Genomic DNA, 24,206 nt, shown 5'->3' on the forward strand with positions numbered 1-24,206 from the left:
GCCCACTGATATTAAACCTGATCTGGTTACCAGAATAAACTGATTAGTGTAACATGTGTGTGAATCTTTCTGGATGTGTTCTCATGTGAGTAATTGTCACTGTAAGTAACTTTACAGTTATATGTTTTATTAAAATGTATTAAAGTATTAATTGGAACTGTGTATTTAATAGTTCTCAAGTTTATTCAAAGCGACTGGATATGGTTTCTCTTGTAAAACACAGTGTAGATTCAGCCGATTAGGAAAACAAACCCATGTTTATATCGGGCACTGAGGGTAAAATCAATCTCACTCTCAGCTAGAGTAGGATTGAATGGTGGAATAAGCTGAAGGAGCTTCCTGGAAGTGAACCATGAATTCCAATAATATGATCTTTCATAGAATATTGGATTGATATGGCTCAGAGAGAGGCTATTTGGCCCATCAAGTATGTGATGACTGTTTTGAAGAACAGACTGGTTAGTTCTACACACATCCCACTCTTTCTCCCTGAATTACTTAAACAATTTTCTTTTAAGGTGACTATTGAATCTGCATTTACCAACTTGCAACCTAGATCCTAATTATTCCTTCCGTAACATTTTGCACCATTGTCACCTCTGGTTATTTTGCAAAAGACATAAATTTTCCCCTTTGGTTTTGAGCCCCTCTAGCCATTGAAAACTGTTTAGTTATTCCATTTAAACCTTTCATGATTTTAGACAACACCATCAGGTCTCCTCCTAAATTTCTCTGCTTAATGGAAAACAATACCAAATTTGCCAGCTTTTCTACAGTTTAACTGTAATCCCTAATCCCTGGAAGCAATGTTCTCTGAAATGTGTTCTGCTGTCTGACAACCCCAAATCAGCAAACAACTGCGATTGTCCCCTTTAAATTACCATACATGTAGGGTGTCTGCAAAAAAAAACTTTAAAGGCCCATGCACTTAAACAAATGATCCACGCATCACAAAGAAAATGATTGTTGCCCGGAATCATTCTAGTAAATCCCTTTTGCACCTTCTCCAAAACTTTCCCATTCTTCCAAAAGTGTGGTGCACAGAATTAAACACTAAATTACAGCTGGAGCTGAACTATTGTACTCAGTGTTTTTCAAAAGAGCTCAGAAAATCACACTGGGGTATCTCGGAAAGATATCTGTCTCATGAGTACCTCGTCGTGAAAGCACAATGCAGTCAATGCTTGAAATCTGAAATATAAACAGAAAATGCTGGAAATGCTCAGCAGGTCAAGAAGGCATCAAAGGATGGAGGAAAGCACTGTTAACATTTCAGTTATGTAATTTGTCATCAGGAGCAGATACCGTAAACATAAGTATAAGTATAATGTGACAGTTTATATCTGAGTAAGTGGTCACTCCTCTCAATCCTAGCTATGGAACTTTCCTGGTCCAAAATGCCCGTAAATGATTTCTTGCAGACCAACAGTCCCTGCAATTCTTATGTAAGTATCACACAGCACGTTAAACAATAGATTTGATGATTCCATGCTTAAGATTGCCAAACTTTCAGGACTGACTTATTTCCAGGAGTTACAGACAATATGATAAATTCTGATGTAAGCAAACTTTGGAGTAACATAATAGGGCAACGGCCTCTGTCGAACTCCTTTAACCCTCCTCTGCTCTGATAGTTTTACACTATGCACACTACACCCCTCCCTAATCCTCCCATCTTCTTAATCCTCACTGATGAATCATGATGGTTTTCAAACCTCAAAATGGGGCCATAGTGCGGAAAAAGATTGGGAAACACTGTCTGAAAGATTGGGATTAGGAGGCCAGTGGCAGGAGGCTGGGTGCTTGGCAGCAGCTGGGCGCTGAAGTCCAAGTGATAAAAACTCCTCGAATACCATGAACCCAAATTGACGTTGGACTGGACATCAGAAAATCAAACTTCTGACACGTGTAACCTCAGTTGTAGTTGAGATGATTATGGAATCAGGATATGGTTGAAGAAGGGTAGCTATTGACAAAAGTTGTCATAGTCCCAGAGAACCCAGGGTTTGCTCTCTCATTACAGAGAGCGACAACTGGAAATGAGTTTAATCTGAGGGTCACCTTGAGACAAGGGGCGAGCTTCAGAATGCTGGATCTTTATGGTAACCTCAGAAGGCAACAGAGAATGTCAATATGGTGGCATGAAAGCTTCAGTGCAAAATTTTCCAGAAGCTGTACATACAAAAGAAATGAGTACAGCCACTTTATTCCTCCAACAGCTTGACATTTTATCTGAACTCCAATGCTCTCAAGCCCATTGACCATGGGGCCACCAGGAACCATCTTCGAAGTGCACGCCTGCGCAGCACGACACCGCATGCACTGACCGTTATAAAACTCAACGCGAGGCTCAGCAACGGAGCCGACTGGCCAGCCAGGGGCGTCAAGCGTCGTAAGGCGCGCTTTTACTTGACATCTGATCCGTCAATCATTAAAGATGTATCGTTCACTGGCCATCCGTGATGTCAATCGTCGCCGATTCCCAGTTGTAAACCAATCATTTCCCCGGTTGGGGCGATGCCATCGAATGTCTAGTTCCAGGCAGAGCCCGTCTTACAGGGGTGGGGAAGGAGGTGCCGCTTCTACCCAATAAAGAGGTCGTATGGTGATAGTTTCAGCCAATTGGGGAAGAGGGTGGGTTCTTTAGCTTGAGCGGGAGGACACAGGACGGAGGACGGACGGAGGTGGCGCGAGTTTGAGTGGGAGTAGTTTTACTTCACATGGTTGAAATATATTTTTAAAAATATATATTACTAACCCTGTAAACTCGCCCAATTGGAAGCGGCAGGGGTTGTTCGGGCACGTTATATGCAAACACTTGTGGTCAGAAACGTGCTTAAAATTGAGTTTACGAGCTATATTTCGGATTGTCGCAGTAACTGGTTTGTTGACACAGAATTTGAGTATTGCTGAGCAGAGCTGCGTCGTGTCAGAGTTTTTCACTCTGCACTTGTCAGGACAATTTGCAAAAAATAATGACATAAAGGAAAGCAAAATTTTCTTGAAGATATAACTCCCGAAGTAGTCACGTCGGACTCAAAACATTAACTCATCCACAGACTAGTTTTTTTTCTGCATTTTATGTTCTGTTTTCTTTCGGACTCTCTACAAATGCAGGGTTAAAAAACATATAATGTGGGATCCCGAATTGTCCGGGGGCAGTTAAAAGACCCCACGTTGTTGTGGGTCTGGAGTCTCATGGGTCAGACTGAGGGGAAAAAAATAGCAGATTTCTTTCCCTAAACGGCATTGATAATGCAGATGGTTTTAAAAATGAAAATTGACAATGTTTATATTTAAATGGTTGTCATTAGTTTTTTTAAAATTTAGATTTTGTCCTATTGATTTCAAATTTTATCCCTTGCTAGTATAAGATTTGGACCCCAAGACACTAACATAGGAGGTTCTACGTTTCTCGGCTAAGTGATTGTAGGTGAGTATAGGAGCATCACTCTACATCTCGAGCCATGGATATATCATTCACTGGCTAGGTAAGGGTGGGGGTTTGTGAAGACATTGATCTCCTTCCAGGTGGCCCATCCCTTTAAAGGGATGAGGAAAGTCCCATTTTCATCCAACCAGGAGGAAGACAAGTGCCAGAGAAGCATGAGATAGAAGATTGATTGTCTTGAGAATATAGAGTCATGTCCCTCAAAAGACTATAGATATCACTCTCTGTTAGACAGAGACAGTTGGTTTGCTATAGTGTAAGAGTAACCACTGCGCACAGAATGGGGCAAGGTGAGATTGCAGGGCTTCCCTGAATTGCCAGAGTTTGTGTGGGTATTAAACCTGTACTGTTGGCATTATTCTGTACCATACTCTAATTTTCTGGCCATCTGAGCTAACCTCAAGAATGGATAGTGTTGTCAAACAGAGAAACTTAGGAGTTCAGGTACATAGTTCTTTGAAAATTGTTTCATCTGTAGGCAGGGCAATTTAGAAGGTGTTTAGCACACTTGCCTTCATTGATCAGACCATTGAGTGTAGGAGTGGGGATGCCATGTTGAGGTTGTACAGGACATTGGTCAGGCCACTTTTGGAGTTTGGTGTACAGTTCTGGTCACCCTGTTATAGGAAGGATATTAAATTGGAGAGTGTTCAGAAAAGATTCACCAGGATGTTGACAGGACTTAGTGGTTTGAATTATGAGGATAGGCTGGGATTTTTTTTTCACTGGAGTGTAGGAGGTTGAGGGGTGATCTTATAGAGATTTACACAATTATGAATAAGGTGACTGGCAAAGGTCTTTTCCTAAGGTTGATGAGTTTAAGACTAGGGAGCATATTTTTAAGGTGAGAGGAGAAAGATTTGAAAGGGACCTGAGGGGCAACTTTTTAACACAGATGGTGGTTTGTATGTGGAATGAACTGCCAGAGGAAGTGGTAGCTGCATGCATGGTTACAACATTTAAAAGACATTTGGATAGGAACATGAATAGGAAAGGTTGAGAGGAATATGGGTCAAATGCAGGCAAGTGGAATTAATTTAGTTTGGGAAACTTGGTTGGCATGTATGCGTTGGATTGAAAGGTCACTTTCAATGCTCTATGTTTCTATGACATTACCATTGTGCCACTACCTCGCTGCAATAAATGTTTACCTTTGGAACGTGTTAAAAAGGCAGAGTGACATAATAAATGGCCTGGTGATACATTTGTGCAAGTGCAGTTGCTCCTAAGATGCTGATTCGCCTGCTGTGTTCATCCAGCTCCACACCTTGCTATCAAGGTAAAGAATTGTTTGTTGAAAGGAAATCTTCAGGACACTCAGAACATTTAAGCTATTTCTTATGTATGCACTATGCGTACATTCGCAACTTCTCACTTCTTTCCTTCAGTATGGAAAGAAGGATTGTGGTTAGATAATGTAAATGTTACCATTAGGCTGTAAAAGTAATTTGAAGACATTATTAATCTTTTCAAATAATGAGTGCACTTGAATTTTGCGAGTGCAGTGTTCCACTTAACAGTAATGTTGACCACAAGCCAATCATTTTCCCATTATATTGGTATTTCTTGTGAATCGTCCTGATGAGTGCAAGACAAAGTTTAAATTTTTTTCATTTCAAAAATTCTCCCTTTCACTTGATTTTGAACTAATATTTGTTCCCATGGTATATAACCTGATTCTGCCCTCTGAGTGCATGAAAGTTGCAGGGAGGGTGAAGACAAGTTTAAATGTGTGTTCAGCCTCAACTCGAGCATTTCTAACGGTTCTGGGCATTGCCCTTTAGGACGAACAAGAAAGCACTGGAGAATATGCGGAAGAGGTTGATGGCAGTGGTTTCAGTGATGAAGATTTGCAGTGATGAAAGTAAATTGGGGAAGTTAGGACTGTTTTCCTTGGAGAATGGAACACTGAGAGGGGAAGGTATTCAGACTCATAAGGAATCTGGAAAAAGTACTAGGGAGAGATTCCTTCTGCTTGTGAAAAGATCAAGGATAAGAAGACACATTGAAAATAAATGACAGAAGAAGCAAAAGTGACTCAAGAAAAACTTTATTTCTCACAGTGATTAATTAGGCCTGGAATACACTATATGAGAGTGGGGTAGAGGGAGGTTAAAAAAAAGCTGCATTCAGAAGAAAGTTAAACTGTTATTTGAAAAAGCACAATTTCTAACATTACAGGGAGAAGGCAAGATAATGGCAATAATAAGAATGCTAATTCAGAGAGCCAACACAGATGGGATAAGCTGAATGGCCTCCTAAAACAATTGTGTGATTCTGTAAAGAAGAGGCTGGCTCTATTTGGGATGTTTGCAGTCTTGTTCCTTCTGACCACTATGTAATGACCAAATGGAATCTGGCTACCATGTCTGAACATATAGGTCACAGATTTTGATTCATTCTTTTGTGACGTACGGGTGATGCTGGTGATGCCCTCAAATGCTCCCTAATTATCTTTGAACATATGTAAGTGTCAACCTCATTGCTGTGGATTTGGAGTCACATGTAGGCTTCACTGGGTAAGAACAAATTTCGCTTCTTAAAGAACAGTAAAGAACACTTCTTAGTGAACCATGTGGTTTTTCACTGCAATCAGTGATGATTACCATTACTTGAGATTAGCTTTAATTCCACTTTTTTTTTCAAATTAATTCATTGAATTCAAATTCTACCAGGTGTTGTGTGAGATGTGAACCTAGAATATTAGCCTAGATCTCTGGACTATGAGACAAGTAAAATTGTCATGACACCAGTGCGCTGACTTTGCTGCCAACTATCCATGGCCTCATTTTGTCCTGTCTTTATACTCTCTTCCAGCGATATATTCCTCCAGGATTGCTTTACTCCTCAAATTATGACTTCTTCATCTATTTTAATCATTTTACCACTGGTAGCCCAGAACTATGCAATTTCCTTCCTAAAGCTCTCAATCATTTTATCAAATTTACCTTCTTTAATTCATTCCATGAAACTTCTTTGATCAAGCATTTAATCACCTATACTAATATATTCTTTTTGGGATCTAATTTTTTTTTGAGTTGCATAGTTGAAATGTTTTAGGATGTTTTACCATGAGTTGGAGAAAAAGAGGAACTATTTCTAAGGTCTTGACGAATGTTTTTCCCTCATCAAAACAGATTATCTCGTCATTGCAGTCGTTATGGGAACTGGCTACACACAAAATGTTTGAGGTATTTCCAATGCTACAACCATCGCTGTGTTTCAAAAGTTATTGCAAGGTATTTTAGAAGGTTCTGGGTCGCGACAGGTACTATTTTAATAAGCATATTTGACTTTCTAGGACTTCCGCAGCTCCTGGGGCATTAAATGGTTAAAAGTATTTGATTATTTTTAAGTTTGTTTCTGTGCTTAAACTGTCTCTTGTTGTGGTTTATGCATGGATGTTTGTCACCCACTCATACCTCAAGGGACCATCTTCAAGGCCAAATACTGCATAGGCTGGATTTTGACAACCAAGAGGCATTTTGTTCTGCTGAGAGCAGTGCTCCATATGGACTTTAGTAGGATGTTTGACAAGATTCCTCACGGTAGACAATTTAGCAAGGTTAGATCACGTGGAATATACAGAGAATTAGCCTTTTGTATATAGAACTAGCTCGAAGGTAGAAGACAAGGTAAAATTCTAGCTTTGAATTGCATGGCCTGTTTAAAAAAACAGATTGCTGAGCAATCTTGTGTCAGGCAACAACCCTATTTAATTGCAGCAGGAAATAATTGGTGACAATGTATACTTAAAATGTCTCTTTAAATTAAGTTTATGTAATCATAAACTTGATAAACCCTGAGAAGCTTGGAACCATGAAGAATTATCATTGTGTGGACTATGAAATAGAATGCCTACCAAGGGCTAGGATGTCTTGCTGGCTCATTACTTTAGCACTATGAATGGGATTGGAGTTAATGAAAATTCTGTTGCCCAAAAAAAAGGTACGTGGTATATAAAATGCAAAGTGCTGGAAACACTCAGGTCTGCAGCATCTATAGAGAGAGAAACAGAGTTGACACATCCAGTCTAATATAATTGTTCAGAAGTGTTTTCGGATCTGCTGTGTTTTATCAGTGCTTTCTGTTTGCCAGCTTCTGCATAATTTGCTTTTACAGACAATTAAATAGTATTTTTGTCACTGGAGTTTAGGGCAGGCTTAGCAGTAAGGGTCATAGGATCATTTCGCAGACAGCTTCACGTTACCTTTTAGTTAGAAGAATCATATTGTTCAATATGCACAAACAGCCTGCAAGACTCTTTAAACTTTCCCATATTTTAATTTTGGATTAGGATTATTCCACGGCACAACATCGTGGGCCGAAGGGCCTGTACTGTGCTGTATTTTTCTATGTTCTAAGTTCTATAGAGGGCTGATAACTAGTTGCATTGATATTTCTTAACTGATGGTTTTCCTGTTTCAAATTATGTTCATTTGGAATGAGCCTCTGCATAATGTTTGATAAACCTTAATTCAGAACAGAAAGCTGTATTGGTGTCTGCTGTTTGATCTTAATGGGAAAATTGATTTAAATGAGGCATGCAGAGGCAAAGAGCTTGGAGATTTTGTTCATTGGGAATGGAGAGAACGTATGCAGAATTTTCCTTCAGAACTAATCAAGCAAATTTTGTCTGATGGAGCAGATTGTGCATAGCAGTGTTTCACTTCCGAGGTTTGTCCTAATTTTAGACTTCCATTGAGGTTAGCTTGCACACTGTGGTCAATACATTTATTTTGGGATACCTGAGTTCATCTGAGCATGTTGGTGCAGCTTCATCCAATATCAGCATCAAAATTGTACCTTATGATCTTTTACGATTCTGCAGAATGTTATTTCATTTCATCATCTTTTGCATCACTACAGCTTCTACACCCAACTGAAATATTTGCAGAGTTCATAACTTATCAGTTACATTATGCAGTGCAGTGGATGGCAAAAACAAGGCACAGTATAATGGGTGAATGCTATACATTTTGCTTACTATATAGGGTTTCCATCTCAGTTGTGGGGAAGCACTTGTAATGGGGGTGAGATGAGGGAGAATGGTGAGGGAGGCAACTACAGTTGTCAATGAAAAGCATGTTTGGGGGAAAGTAAGCTCATGGGAAGAAGGAGCAGACAGACAAATATTTTCTCAACCTTAAGATAAACCACAGGCTTCATTTTATGTATATACTGTACGTGCTTGTTTAACCTTAATTTCCCTTCATGCTTGTATTGGCCTGATGCCAGTGGAATAAAAAAACCCTTGCTTCAGGATCTTTGGGCCATCAGTGTGGATGTGTCCAAATTGCATATTACATTTCTGATATGATTGGTAGGATTCTACAGCACAAGCATGGGCACCAAATCAGGCACCACGTCATGGTTGATGTTGAAAAGTACCTGGCTGGAATGGTGAAACTGACAGTGTCTGTCATTGGAGGTTCAAGTACTGATTCGGGAAATTGGACCTTCAGGCCAAATCCAGTTCAAGACTCCATGTGTACATTTCCTTAACACTGCAGAGAAAGCATTGATACTCCTGATTGGATATTCTACTTGTTGATGGGTAAGGCCATGGACAGATTTGTCTCCATCTTCGGTCCGCCTCCCCCTCTCTCCCTATTTATTTCAGAACCCTCTCCCCAACCCCCTCTCTGATGAAGGGTCTAGGCCCAAAACGTCAGCTTTTGTGCTCCCTAGATGCTGCTTGGCCTGCTGTGTTCATCCAGCTTCACACTTTGTTATCTTGGATCCTCCAGCATCTGCAGCTCCCATTATCTCTGATAAACCGATTGAAGATTGCATTGAGTATGCACAACTAATTGTGGCATACAAGGGTCTTAACATGAGTGAGCATCTGGCATTTATGATGTAACTATAGAGAAAGCCCATTAGGAAATACTTGGAGAAGATCTGTTTCTCATATTCCTGAAACTAGTAAAGTTTTTTAATTGCATCATTTTCCTGGATCCCGCCTTCAAATTAAATTGGGAAGAGTTGCTGATGGGCCACTGAGCAGAAATAAGGGTGAGAATGTCCAGATGAGGTTAAGGAGACTTAATAGTGACAAAACTCAGTTAACTTTCTTTGAAGTTTGGGATCACATCATCCAGATCACAGGAATGAGAGGCCTTCTAAGTCCAGGAAAGAAGCTACCATGAGGGAAGTGGTTGTCAGCAGGGTGGGGATATAAACCCAATGCTGAAGAGGCAGGTGGAACAGATTGCTGCATAACAAGTGTAAATCCAATCCTGCTGCCCTACCTCTGATAAACTTCAAGGATGATCCTATCCAAGGACTGCTCCGTAGAGGTATTGGAATTGTGATAGGGCTGAGATTCAATCGAGACTGCTGTCAACTCTGTTTTCAGGCACAGATGCCAGCAATTGGCTGACTGAGGGAGATATCTCGACTCTCGTTTTAAAGATGCACATTGCTGAGTTGGAGGAGAACTAGAGGAGGTAGCTTGTTTTTACTCTGACCAAGTGCAGGAAAACTTTCAGTAAAGATACTGATGACATTGGATATTGTGACATGGTAAGCCACAGGATTGTAATTAAGGATGATTGTCCAGTAAAGATTCCTTACTGCCACATCCCACCACATCACTGGGAGGAAGTCTGGGACTACCTGCAGATGTCTTTGGAGTGAAATGTCCTGAGTTCTCAAGACTGTACACTTACCCCCATAGTTATTGTCAAGAAGAAAGACAGAAATCTGAGGATGTATATTGATTGCCACACCCTCAACATAACGACTATAAGGATCCTTATCCTCTGCCTAAGATTGAGGAAACATTGCAATAGGAGCCAATCATTTCTGCAGTCTTGGTTTGACTCACAGTTATGACAGCTACATATCTTGAACAAGTCAGCATTCTGAACAGGTACTAGGGGACTTTATGAATACATGAGAATGCCATCTTCATGAGTGTGGTGAATAAAGCTTTTGACAGTTTTAATTTTCAGTCCCTCCTATTGTACCTGGACAACATACTCATTTTCAGTTTGACATTTGAGAAGATCCTTGCCAGACTAGACACACTTTTCTACAGTTTAACTTGAAATACTTTAAACAAGAGAACTGTGAACTTGTCAGGAGAAAAGTATGGTACCTTGGACACCATTACCAAGAAGGCATTAATCTGATGGTGAGAAAATTTTCGCAGATAGAGTGGCCTTGGCCTAAGATAAGGAGGGACTGTTTGGGTTTCTTGTTTTACCTGGTTAGTATAGGAGATTTGTGCAAGGCTGTGTACAGTTGGCTGCTCCATTCCTTGATTTGCTGAGAAAATCAGAGAATACTGTAGGAGTGGTTGGGAAACAATGTGTGAGGTTGGATACTTCATGGAGCATCATTGGGAATTCGATGCCAGCAGAAGACTCCTTTTGCATCCTGAAATGAAAGCTTGTCTCATCTCTTGCGATGGTTATCTAGATTTCCAACTGCTTTTTGTATTGGAAATTAACACTACATTCCTTCATCTGGAAATGTACTACCACAGGTTCAAGGGCAGAAAGGAGTGGTTATTGCTCAGGCCAATCTGAGTATAAAACTAAACCAAAGGAATGTAGAACATTATTCCAATATGAAACTCAAACTGCTAACCTTGAGGTGGGCTATTTTCTAGAAGTTCAGAGATATTCTGATCAGTGCAGAATTTTCAAGCAACAGAAACACAATGAATGCTGAACTCACACCATTTCAATTCAACATTGTGAAAAATAATGTGCATGCTGATGACCTTAGTTAGAAAACTTTCCATGCCTGGCTAAAGGGACCTATTGGTTGGCAACATTCCCAACCATTTTGCTATGATATTTGAAGTAAGAATCAGTGCACTGTCACTAATGCACTTTTGAGTGAGATCCAGACCAGGTCCAGACAGAGTCACGCGAGTATTTGACTATGCAATCTATCTTAAAGAAGTACATCAGATAGTTTCAGCTGATTGATGCTAGCATTAGTGGACTGCATCATTGCTGGAATGCCCAGCATCCACCCACCTAGTGCCAATTGATGACAGATCCAAACAGTCACAGAAAACTTTAAGGTTTTAGCAAAGGTTTGTAACTGGGTTGTGGTTGAGGTTGTTGCTTTACTTGCCAAACTGTCTTATTTTCATTCAGACATTTCATCACCATGCCAGGTAACATCATCAGTGTGGCCGATGATGAAGTGATACTGGTCTCCACTTGGAATTTATACTGTCCAGTCTGTTATGGTGAGTAGTGTCATTTCTGGTTTTGTTCTGTATGAGTTCGTATATGGGGTCCAATTTTATATGTTTGTTGATTGCATTACGGGTTGAGAACCATGCCTCTAGGAATTCCTGTGTGTGTCTATGTTTGGCTTGGGCTGCTATGGTGACATTGTCCCAGCTAACAGTGCAATCCAACAAACATGTAATATTGGACCCCATATACAAACCCATACAGAATAAAACCAGAAATGACACTACTCGCCATAATGGACTGGACAGTATAAATTCCAAGCAGAGTAGAGCAACATCACTTCATCGGAGGCCCCACTGATGATGCTACATAGCATGGTGACGAAACGTCCGAACAAAGACAAGCCAGCTCAATAAGCAAATCAACTACCTCTGCTACAGAAAATGTTGAAGGACTAGTAGAGGATCAGGGGAAAGGATGGAATGATTGTGTGGTTCGTAACAAGGAGAGAGGGAGATGATGGACTCATTTTTCTCAACAGCGTGAGGTGTTAATTGTTGATGGCAATTTATAGTCAAGCAGGATATCAAGCCACAGAACAGATGACTGCCCTGGTCAGAGAGCTGTTGATATTGATGACTGCTGTCAAAATTGAGAGAGAGAAATTTTGGCTGAAGCAGGGAAATGACTTCATCGTAGCGTGGGATGCCTAGTCACCAAGAGACCTGGAGCAGTCCTTCCAATGTATTTTATCATTCTTTCCCCAGTAATAATGAGACTCAGTATGTTCTCACAGTCATGGAATGTGTTCACCAAGTTCACCAGCCTTAGGCAATTTCCATGCATGACCAAAAGGCCTTAACCCCTGTCGTGTTGAGAGTTTTAGTGAGTGATTGTGCCATTGTTCCATGTCAGACTGATAGTGATCAGGGAAACAACATCAAGATCAAGATGCTAAGGAATTTTGCAAAATCAACGGCATTGCCAAGAGCCACACCATTTCCAGAGTGTAATGAGCAATACATATGATTCACCTACACTCTGCATGACCATCTGTGCACCATACTTCCTGAGAACAAACAGAAGTCGCGTGAGTATCTTCCAGAGCTAGTTTATGCTCATAATATCAACCCATCCCACACCCATACTTGTCCATAGGCTATTCTCTACCTTCCAAAATTGGAATATCAGGAGCCAGAATAAGATACAGGATGTGTGCAACTTTGATACACAGTGGTCACAATAGGTGGAGGGCAGCCTCAAGAAACGGTTCACAGATGGAAGTTGCTTGAGGCCTGAAGCTTTGCATATGGTATGGAGGTATGCAGTCCCCTCAGTGGTATAGCAGAACTTGGTGTGTCAGTGTGTGGATGGTTTGGATGAAGTGGAGTCAGGTAGCAATGTGAAATCCTGGTATGGCTTGTATTTGTGAATCTAGTGTGAGAGGCCTACTGCTGTCCTGGAAAATGACATAGGAGCGATCTTTTGGGAGGAAGAAACTGGAGCAACAGGTGCTGTTGATCATAAGACTCCTGGAGACCTGACCAACTGAGACCCTTACATGGGTGATTCACCTCAAAGCTTGAATCCTTCGGAAGGTACCAGTAGAGACAAAGAGCTAAAAGGATCTTGAACAAATTATGGCTTTCTCCCCAACCCTTACCATTTGCCTACATCAAGAAGATACAAGAAGGCAATGCTGGAATTCGGCATTCTAGCAATCATGACACTATTAAACCTGTTAATTATGCAACTGCTTGGTATACAGTCACCATGTGCTATGTGTAGTTGCCAAGATAGCAAGGTTCATGCAAGAAGATCTGTAACAGAACTCCAGCAGTTGGTGGTGACAGTGAGGGAGGGTGCTCAGCTGATGTGCCAGGACTTCTTCAGCAAGTGGCAACAGTGCAGCATGACACCTGAAGCAGTTGAATGGGTCCTGTCTGGAAAAATAAACTCTTTGGTTGAAGGTGGATCTAGGGGAAGGAGTAGACAAAGTGTTCCTCAACCCAATGTACGCTGCAGGCCTCATTCCATTTAAGTACTGTTTTGTTTAATTTTAGTTTCTCTTCATATTTGCAATGACCTGGTGCTAGTGAAATAAACATTCCTTCCTGCATGATCTTTTGGTTATCCATGTATTCAAGTCACATGTTACACTCTGGAGACCAGGTATTCCTCACCTGGATGGAACAAAAATAATGGAAAAATCCACATTGCCTATTGGACAGGTTAGGTTAAGTTTGACAGAGGCAAGCATTATCAGCTGTCTACCAGCCCTGAGATTATTCACGTGTGGTGATGATGAGAAGATTCTCCTTGGCATGAGTGTCAACTGTCCTTTGAGACTAATAATTTTTGAAACTATAACTATTTAACTCAGAATTTTGTGTTTGATTCTAGTAATTTTTGAAAGTTAGCAGAAAATACTTGGGTTACATTTGATATCCTAAATTAGAAAGCACCTCTGTAACAAGTCTGTTTTTCTTCTTCTCCAGTATCTTTTAATACCACACAGCTGCTACTTTTCATTTCCTGATTGGTGCAGCACAAGGAGACCAAGGAGTACCACGTCAGTGTTTGAATTCGTTAATGCCAGCCTTTGCTTCTGTACATTCAATAACCTCGATTGAGATACAGTGCAAATAACCATCACAGCGGCCGCCATGAGGTTTCTTATTGTGGCAATTCTAACTGTATTTCTGTGCAACAGTACCAACGCAGTTGGTCAGAAGGGTAAGCGGAGAGAGTTTGCTTCTCAAAGCTCAGGGCAATTTCAAGAATCGGGAACAATTGAGATGAAATCACCTAATCTGAATGACGAGGAATTTCACTCTAGCCATATGCCTGATTATTTGAAGTGTGACTCCTGCAGAGCAATTTCTTATCAGGTAGGTTTATTATACTGTATGATTGCTGGTTGCTGTTTGGAATTTGTACCACTTCACCTGAGACTTAGTGTTCTTTTATCTGAGACTGCTTATCATTGTTTTCTTCATAACACTTAATTCAACCAAGTTCACAAAATAGCTATACTGTCAATTCAAAAATTTTTTTCAGTACAAATGCTAAAGTTTACATCAAATTGGAAAGTGCAGAAAAGATTTACAAGGATGTTACCAGGTTTGGAGGGTTTGAGTTGTGCGGAGAGGCTGTGATTTTTTTTTTCCCTGGACCATGGGAGGTAGCGGGGTGACCTTATAAAGGTTTATGAAATCATTAGAGGCATAGATAAGGTGAATAGCAAAGGTCTTTTCTCTAGGGTAGGGAAATTCAAAACTAGAGGGCATAATGTTAAAGTGAGAGGGAAAAGATTTGAAAGGGATCCGGGGTAACTTTTTCACACAGAGGGTGGTGCATGTATAGAATGAACTGCTAGAGGTAGTGGTAGATATGGGTACAGTGACAACATTTAAAAGATATTTGGACAGTTAATGAATAGAACAGGTTTTGAGAGATATGGGCCAAATGCAGACAGTGGGACTAGTTTAGTTTGGGAATCTTGGTCGTCATAGATGAGTTGAACCGAAGGTTCTGTTTCCATGCTATATGACAAAATGACAAAACTTTAATAACAAATTATATTATGTTTTTAAAAAGCAAATACAAAATTCCTACAATCTAATGGTACATACACTTTAAAACCGAAAGAACTGCGGATGCTGTAAATCAGGAACAAAAACCAGAAGTTGCCGGAAAAGCTCAGCAGGCCTGGCAGCATCTGTGAAGAAAAAAAAAATCAGAGTTAACATTTCGGATTCGGTGACCCTTCCTCAGACCCGAAACGTTAACTCTGATTTTTTTTCTTCACGGTTGCTGCCAGACCTGGTGAGCTTTTCCAGTAACTTCTGTTTTTGTTCCTACACTTTAAAAGTTTGTCTTCGACTATGTGTAAATTTGTGACATCCTGAAAGACAGTATGTAAATTTAAATTATTTTTAGATAGCTTCGCAGTAGGGAGTAGAGTGTAGTCGTATCTAATCTGTATTGGTTGAGTGGACCAGGAAATAGTATTTCCTTGACTATAAAATGAGTTTTGACAATCAGATCTATCGAACAGTTAAATTTTATTTTATTGTCGGTTGTCTCACTAAGTTTTAAAGATTTCTAGAAATGAAACTGGCAAATTTGTTTTGAGTGTTGTACCATTGTGTAAAGAGTTGTGGGTGATTCAATGGCAGAGAAAACGTGGGGCTGTCCCACAGCAGTACATGCAAACACATTTGAATTTGTTGAAAAAACATCATGAGTAATGTTAGATGTTTATTACAGTCAACATGTAATTGCTGTGAGTGACATCTTTCTACATAATTACTTACTGGTTACTAGTCACTGTTAATTTATAGAACAAATGTATTTCTGTTGGTATGATATTTGAATACATTCTAAGAAGCAGTGCAGAGAGAGGAAGCCAGATCTTTTCCAGGTGTTTTTTGTTTTAATATAGAGCATTAGTACAAAACAAACAAGTTCCTTCCTCTTTTGGCAATCTACTGGCAATTGAAGGTTATCTGAACTCAGTTACTTTGTTCCGTAAGCTCACGCAAAAGTTGAGAATAACATGATGGTTATCATTGGAGTTTGGAACTGCAAGAAATACTTTTAATGAAGAGAGTTAGGTTGAGAATGGGGGTTCACTATTCCAATATGGTACATTGTGCAGATGCAGAAGAAAAGTATGATGATTATCAAAAAAAACAGACATTTTCCTCTTTTAAACATTGACAATTGTTATTGATCTATGCTGGAAAGATGCAGGAATATCTTTCGAAGTGGGAATCAAAAATCTCTGCAGTGAAAGAAGGGAAAGCAGAGCTGAATGAATCCGATTACACCGATGCTTTGGAGAAATGCTGCTCCCAGAGTTGGGAAAAGTGAGTTTCTGACGGTTGATCTTTTACACAATCCCAGATAGTACCCCTCTTCACCTGTCCTGGACAATGATGTGAATGGCATAAAAAATGAATAGTCTTGTATGAAAATACATTTGAACCAAGATTATGTAACATAACTCAGCAATTATGAATGCTTTCTTAATAAAATTATTTGTATACTTCATCAATAATAATCTGTATTTTTATGTGAATACAGCTACTTTGGAGTGAGTTATTGCGGACATTTAAGTGACTGTATAGTAAGGGACTAATAGCTCAACAGCTTGTATTTATATAGCACTTTGAATGCAATGAAACATCCCAAGTTGTTTCACGAGTGTTGTTATACAAAATTTGATGTTGAATCACATAAGAAGCTGCACATTTGTTCAAAGCAATTTAAGGAGATTTTTAAAGGGAAAGAAAAAGTTACAGAAGTGAAGGAAAGGAATTCCAGAGCTTTAGGCCTAGTCCAAGTGAAGGTTCAAAATATTAGAGGTGAAATAACACAGAGATCTTAAAAGGTTTTTGGATTTGTGGAGATTTTGTAGATATTGAGATAATGAACAATTATATAAAAGGTTCTGACTGAAAATTTCAACTGATTATGGTTCAGATCATTGAGTTTTAAAAACACTTGATAGAACAAGATTAGATGTTACCCAGAACCACACCACTGATTGTTTCTAAAAATTATTTGTCTGTAAGAGTTCTGAATTTTCTTTATTCAGGTGTTAAATTTTTTGTCAAGAAATAATTTTAATGATTGTTGTATGATTTATTTATTGTCACATTCATCCAGAAGATACAGTGAAAAGTGTTTGTTCACCACAATCTGCCACCATTTTGATAAAGATAAAGAGAAATTACTTAAATAAGAGTTCATCTTCTATTCAAATTGGCGTCTCAAGCACGGCTTCGGGGCTTGTGCAAAGTCTTTGCAAGTTATTCCAGGCCTCAGAGTCCAAGACATTATACGAACAGGGTACAGTTATATTTTAACATCTATTAAGGTTACTTGCCCCATATTTGAAAAACGTTTTCTAGAATTTTGTGTGAAGTTTGCACATCGCCCCCATATTTGCGTGGGTTTCCTCTGGGTGCTCCGGTTTCCTCCCACAGTCCAAAGATATGCGGGCTAAGTGGATTGGCCATTGCTAAATTGCCCATAGTGTCCAGGAATGTGTAGATTAGGTGGGCTGTTGGGGAAAGGATCTGGGTGGGGTGCTCTGAGGATCGGTGTGGACTTGTTGGGCCAAAATGCCTGTTTCCATGCTGTAGGGATTCTATGAATTATTTACAGCATAGAACAATGGTAATTATTTTCAAATTTTGATACAAATTGTAATTATTGAACACTTAAACAGTTTTCTCAGCAGAATGAGCTAGGTTTCCCAAAGCCCAAAGTACACTATGATAATTGGCAAGTATAGTTTAGCGTCGACGGTTGATGACTGCAGAGCATCGAGAATAAATAACACTTTCCATTAGCTCTGTAATGGCAGAACAGAGACACGTGGTCAAAAGCAAGATCAGACAGTATTCCCAGATTATAACAAGTGAATGAGCTTCGTCTTATTCATTATACTTTTCATCTATCATCACTAATCCAGTGCTCATTTCTTCTCAAGCAAGCCTGTCACAGTCCAGCTTCTCCCTAACATGTTGAAGAATAGTTACTTGAGGTATTATAGGATACTGTCATACCCAAATTCTGTAAGTTGGTATTTCAAAAGAGAAGAAAATGGGCAATCTTTGTTTTAAAAGTTCTGTTGTATGTTTATGACATTTTTAGTACTTAGATATACCTTAGAACACATACAAAGTGTGCATTTGTAGATATTTCCTGTGCTGTTATGTCTGTGTCATTAAATCAGATATTCGGTTGAGTACATTTGTCAAGATTTCAATGTTTGTCCAAAAGAATTGCACCACATTATTGAATTTGGATTTTATTGGTACTGCATTATAATTAAGAGCACACCTCATTGTTAATTGACATAGAGCCCTGTGAAAATTATATATTTTTTTCCATTGATTCTTTGCAGGCACGGTGTAATAGAGGTAAATGGCATTAAACGTCTGTCAGGCCCTGGACTAGAGACTGAAGATTTTACAGGAGTGATGGTGATGAGTGGACCATGGCCAGGACGGTAAAAAATTACAAAAACTGGAATTTCAGTAACTAAAGTGTAGTAGCCATTATGTTCCATAGTATGCAGCACATATTGCCCCTTCACTTAAAGAGATTTTGGGGTGTAACATATTTATATTTCGATAAATGTAGTTGATATGTTGAAGTATTACAGGGGAATATTTTCTATATTGCTTCACAATTAGACAATTGTATCCATGTAATTTCGACAGTGAATTTCCAGAATAATAGAAAGGATGTGGTAGTAATTCAGTTGAAGATGTCACCTATTTTGATATGTCTCACTCACACAATGACAGATTTGTATTCCCAAGGGGACTTTCACTTGTCTAGCTGACACCATCAAAAGCTTCATCATGAAGATTGCTTTAGTGATATAATCGTGTGTGGAGGATCGCTTGCATTTATACAACACCTTTTACATTGTTTAGAAATGTTTCAAAATGCTCATAAATACTGTACATCACAGTACTGAGTTAACGTAAAACAGGGCATCAATTTGTGCACAGCAAAGAAAGAAAATCTTACATTTATATCGTTCTTTTCAAGACCATCACACAACTCAAGGCACTTATAGCTAATGAAATATGATGACTGATTTAGGAAATGCAGCAGCCAATTTATGCACCACAAGCTCCATAAACAGCTTTATAATAATTATCAGATAACTTGTTTGTAGGCTGTTAATCAAGGGATAAATATTAGCCAGCACCCAGCCACGATAACTCTGCTCTTATTTGAAATAATTCAGCACGGTGGCTCAGTGGTTAGCACTGCAGCCTCACAGCACCAGGGACCCGAGTTCGATTCCAGCCTTGGGTAACCGTCTGTGCAGAGTTTGCACGTTCTCCCCGTGTCTGTGTGGGTTTCCTCCCACAGTCCAAAAATGTGCAGGCTAGGTGGATCGGCCTTGCTAAATTGCCTGTAGTGTTCAGGGGTGTGTGGGTTATGGGGGCGTGTGGGTCTGGGTGGGATGCTTCAAGAGGCAGTGTGGACTTGTTGGGCCGAAGGGCCTGTTTCCACACTGTAGGGAATCTAATTTAATCTAATTCCATGGGATAATTTACATTCATAGGACCACAGAATGCTATGACACTCTGAAAGACTAGGCCTGTTTAATGTCTCATCCAGAAGCTGGTATCCCTGAATCCAGAATTGCAATACGCTATAGTATTGTCTAATCAACCTGTTCAGAGATGTCATGACACACTTCTGAAGTGGGTGGGTTGTGAACCTAGGTGTCCTGGCTCAGACATGGGGATATTGTCACTGACACAAGAGCTCATTAGTACAACATGGAGAGTTAATGTTGAATTTTGTGATCACGTTGCTGACAGGGAGTTGAAGCCACAACTTTCTAATTCAGAAGTGTTCGGAATTCCATTAATTGAACCACAACTGGCAAGATTCTACACACAACTATGTGTTAAATTACCTGATCAGTGTTCTACAGACTGAGCTGGGGAGGATCAAGTAATAATCCTTCTAAATGCCTTTCTGGCTGAAAGACAGGAATTGCAGACTTGTGAGCAAGTTGTCTACTCAGTAATTCAAATTGGAAAAAAATTGTGGTATTCGGATAATTAAACAGATGAATACAGAAATGGTAATTTAGGAAAAAAGTCAAAGAATTATATTGATAACTTGTAATGCAGATTCTCGGGTATAAATAAAGTTGAAACAGCAAGATAGAGATTAGAAACCCAAAGCTGCTTCTCTTCACAAATGTAAATTGGAAACATGCAGCAGCCTATGAGTATTTGAAAGATAGTACAATATTAGGCATTTTCTTTTTCAAATACAGACAGATTTATTGTGTCTTTCCAATAATTATCTGTTCTTTTAGATATCCTCCATTTACTTGTTACATTTCAATTTTTTAATTGTATTTCGCTTGTTTGGATCATTAGCACATCTGTCTAACTCTTACAGGTTGTTCAAAATGTGCCAGGCTTACCTCGGTGAGTTTACAGAAGAGGACATTTACAAGGAATTCAGGAACAATCGAGACTATTTAGAAGATTTTCTCTGTTTTGGTAAAAATGGAGCTTGCACCAAACAGAGAAATTTCCAAACAGCATTGAAAGATGAAATATAATCATTCTTTGGCTGTTCAAGTGACAAGTGCACTTGTGGAATTTGGGTGATGGTGTGAGCGAGTGTTAGAGATGGAGTTGGGATCAGTGGATTTTCTTTTTTATTCTTTCAGGCCCATACCCAAATTTCTGATATTTAATCTTGTCATGAAATACTACATAGTAGATTAATTAATTCATCTAAATGTTATTTAAAATGCTGATAGATAACCTTATAAATTGTCTTGCTGATGTTCCAACATATTCTTCCATGTAAATACTTAAGCCCAGAAACCTATTGAATCCAATAGTATGCAACCCCCACTACTTAAGAAGTTCACATTTAACTCGCACCTCTTTAAACTTAAAAGCAAAAGCCTTTAATTATTTGAATTAATGTTAAATTTAAAGTTGTCGTTTTGTTTCTTTAGTGCCCCATTTTCAGATTGTGCTTCAAACCCCCTATGATAAATTGTTCTCTTTTCCAATGTCCAATGTGCAGGCATTGTTAAAGCTGAAAATATGTTTGAACAACTGCAACTGACATAATTTCTACGATACTTTTGAATCTAGGGAGAATTACTGAATTGTAATTTTTGGTAATTCACACCACAACGGGAATATTCAACACTGACATTCAATACTCTGGCAGTTATGTGCACACATCAGGAAGATGATGCTCACAAAATTGTGCCTGTTCTAAATAATTTAGACTGAATCTGAATTTATAAGTAAGCAAATGAGTTGTCAGTGGAGGTCTGGAGAACAATCAGAATTGGTAATCAATTATAGATGAAAATATTTCTAAATTGAATTTAATCTTTTAAAAATAGTTCCCTCTCCTTATTCTGTATTCTCAAATACGGTGACCCATTTATTGGTATGATTTCTTGCCATTCTTCACAGGGAAGCCAAGACAGCGAATACCAGCAGATTCTGGCCTGGTGACAGGGGAGATGTTGGTCTAGTGTGGGGGTGACAGTGGAGATGTCGGGCTGGGGTTGGGGAGGGTACAGCATGGAAACATTATAGCTAAGCACACTATTATCTGGATCTATGAGCCATATATGCATCCTTGATCGAATGTCACAAATGAAGAACTTCAACTGACTTTACTTCTTATCCAGGATCACCAGGTGGGAACATCTCTACGGTCACCTTAGTTAGAATCAGTGAAGAACAGTTGCATTGTCTGGGTTGCATTGTTTGGTTTTCTGGTGTACACCATCTGGTTACACTTCACTTTCACTAACAACTATTGAGGAAAAGTAGAGATATTTTATAAACTGGATTTATATTTATATATACAGTGCCAAAGTCAGGTCAAGATAGCCATGGTAATTATAATAAGTTCTATTTAAAACCATGTTTGAGACCGGACCTTCCACAGTTCACTGAATACTCTTACTGATGTATAGTTGATATTACTCTGTATGCATTTGAAATTTATATTCAAATACCATTGATACAAATATAAAAGATTCCCAAGAAAAGTACTGCAAGCGTGTTTCTGGCATTTATTCTGTTCATTCTAAAGTTTAGTGGTATGGTTGAGAAAAATAAAAAGTTTGCATTTTTAAAAAGCATGTGTTCTTTTTATATTTAATTCGCTGAAAGATTTGTAGTTACTAATTTTGAATTAATAAATTAACTTCCCCTGGTGTGCAGATTAGGTGTGTTAGCGATGGGAAATGCAGGGTTCAGGGATAGGGTAGGGTGTTGAGTCTTGGTGGGATGCTCTTTGGTGGGTCACTGTGGACTCAATGAGCTAAATGGCCTGCTTCCATACTGTAGGGATTCTGTTGGGTTGGCACAGTGCATTGTTACCTTAAAGCACCAGAGACTTGGGTTCAGTTTTAGCTTTGGGCAACTGTCTTTGTGGAGTTTGCACATTCTCCCTGTGTCTGCATGGGTTTTGTCCAGGTATTCCAGTTTCTTCCCACAGTCCAATGGTTAGGTGGATTGGTTATGCTAGATAGTCCATAGTGTCTAGGGTGGTAAAGGAAGGGACCTGTGCAATTTACTTGGAAAAGCCATTTTTCAATTAGTTAGAGCCATGAATTTGTCTGTTGTTATGACAATTATATTTTCTTTGTCTGCTAAATATGTTTCCAGCTAGGGCACTGTCCATACGTACCAGCCATTCTAAGTACGTTACCTTACTCAAGTGCTTTTTCTTCTTGACTGAGTCTGGGTTAGGTGCCACGAAATGTCAGCATGGTCATCATGTTAGTCAGGACTGAGTCACTGATCTGAGAAAATAAAATGTGAGGCTGGATGAACACAGCAGGCCCTGAGATGCTGCTGGGCCTGCTGTGTTCATCCAGCCTCACATTTTATTATCTTGGATTCTCCAGCATCTGCAGTTCCCATTATCACTGATCTGAGAATACAAGTTGAAATCCTACCGTATCAACTGGAATGTTTATATTCAGTTAATTAGATATGTCTGTAATAAACGGATAGTATTAGTAGTGGGGAGCATCTAATTATTGGGTTGTTTAACAAAAATCTGGTCCACGAGTGTCCTTTAGAGAAAGAATTCATTTGCTCTTATCTGGTCTGGTCTATATGTGACAGCATACCCACAGCAATGTGATTGAGTGTTGGATGGAGTTTATTTTAGATAAATGTGAGGTGCTGCATTTTGGAAAGGCAAATCAGGGCAGGACTTATACACTTAATGGTAAGGTCCTGGGGAGTGTTGCTAACAAAGAGACCTTGTGTGGGCTTATTGTTCCTTGAAAGTGAAATTGCAGGTAAGCAGGATGCTTGCCTTCACTGGTCAGTACATTGAGTATATAGAGTCAGGAGGTTATGTTGTAGCTGTACAGCTCATTGGTTTGGCCACTTAGAATTCTGCATTCAGTTCTAGTGTCTGCTATAGGAAGGATATTGGGAAATTTGAAAGTGTTCAGAAAATATTTACAAGCATGTTGCCAGTGTTGGAGGGTTTGTGCTATAGGGAGAAGCTGAATATGCTGGGACTATTTTTCCTGTAGCATTGGAGACTGAGGGGTGACTTTATCGAAGTTATTAATGTCATGAGGGGCATGGATAGGGTGAATACCCAAGGCCTTTTCCCCAGGGTCAGTGCATCCAAAACTAGAGGGCATAGGTTTAATGTGAGGGGAAGCGTTTAAAAGGGACCTAATGAGCAAATGTTTCAGAGGGTGGTGAGGGTATGGAATGAGCTGCCAGAGGAAGTGGTGGAGGCTGGTACAATTACTATATTGAAAAGGCATCTGGATGGGTATGAGTAGGAAGGGTTTAGAAGGATTTGGACCAATTGCTGGTAAATGGGACTCGATTAATTTAGGGTATCTGGTCGGTATGAACTAGTTGGACCATGGGGTCTGTTTCCATGCTGTACATCTCTCTGACTTCACTGCTGTCTGAACTGGCTGAGCGATACAGGCAGTTGTCAAGAAGATTGCTCACCACTGCTGTATAATGGGTAGTTGGCAGCAAATATGGTCATTGGCA

General features: G+C 39.5%; 1 protein-coding gene across 10 annotated transcripts; it reads left to right on the plus strand.

Annotated features, from left to right (window-relative positions):
* Nucleotides 1-2,653: 2,653 nt before the first annotated feature.
* Nucleotides 2,654-22,256, plus strand: LOC125467058 (marginal zone B- and B1-cell-specific protein-like). 10 transcript variants are annotated; one of them, XM_059639014.1, is made up of 8 exons: nt 2,656-2,723; nt 3,369-3,433; nt 4,623-4,730; nt 6,589-6,642; nt 14,115-14,507; nt 16,369-16,490; nt 18,539-18,643; nt 20,578-22,256. In XM_059639014.1, the coding sequence occupies exons 5-8, from the start codon at nt 14,283-14,285 to the stop codon at nt 20,741-20,743; spliced, it is 618 nt and encodes a 205-aa protein (XP_059494997.1). In that variant the 5' UTR covers nt 2,656-2,723; nt 3,369-3,433; nt 4,623-4,730; nt 6,589-6,642; nt 14,115-14,282; the 3' UTR covers nt 20,744-22,256. The 10 variants fall into 10 exon arrangements, with proteins under 10 accessions (XP_048418372.1, XP_059494997.1, XP_048418368.1 ...); XM_048562411.2 differs by lacking the exon at nt 4,623-4,730 and having other exon boundaries at nt 6,589-6,690; XM_048562412.2 differs by lacking the exon at nt 4,623-4,730.
* Nucleotides 22,257-24,206: the final 1,950 nt, after the last annotated feature.

Source organism: Stegostoma tigrinum, chromosome 32, assembly GCF_030684315.1.
Source record: "Stegostoma tigrinum isolate sSteTig4 chromosome 32, sSteTig4.hap1, whole genome shotgun sequence".
Taxonomy (NCBI): Eukaryota; Metazoa; Chordata; class Chondrichthyes; order Orectolobiformes; family Stegostomatidae; genus Stegostoma; species Stegostoma tigrinum.

Coding starts and splice junctions, on each gene's coding strand:
- LOC125467058 (XM_048562415.2), top strand. CDS start 14,283: ATGAGGTTTCTTATTGTGGCAATTCTAACTGTATTTCTGTGCAACAGT. Junction 16,491..18,538: donor TGCTCCCAGAGTTGGGAAAA/GTGAGTTTCTGA, acceptor GATTCTTTGCAG/GCACGGTGTAATAGAGGTAA. Junction 18,644..20,577: donor AGTGGACCATGGCCAGGACG/GTAAAAAATTAC, acceptor TAACTCTTACAG/GTTGTTCAAAATGTGCCAGG.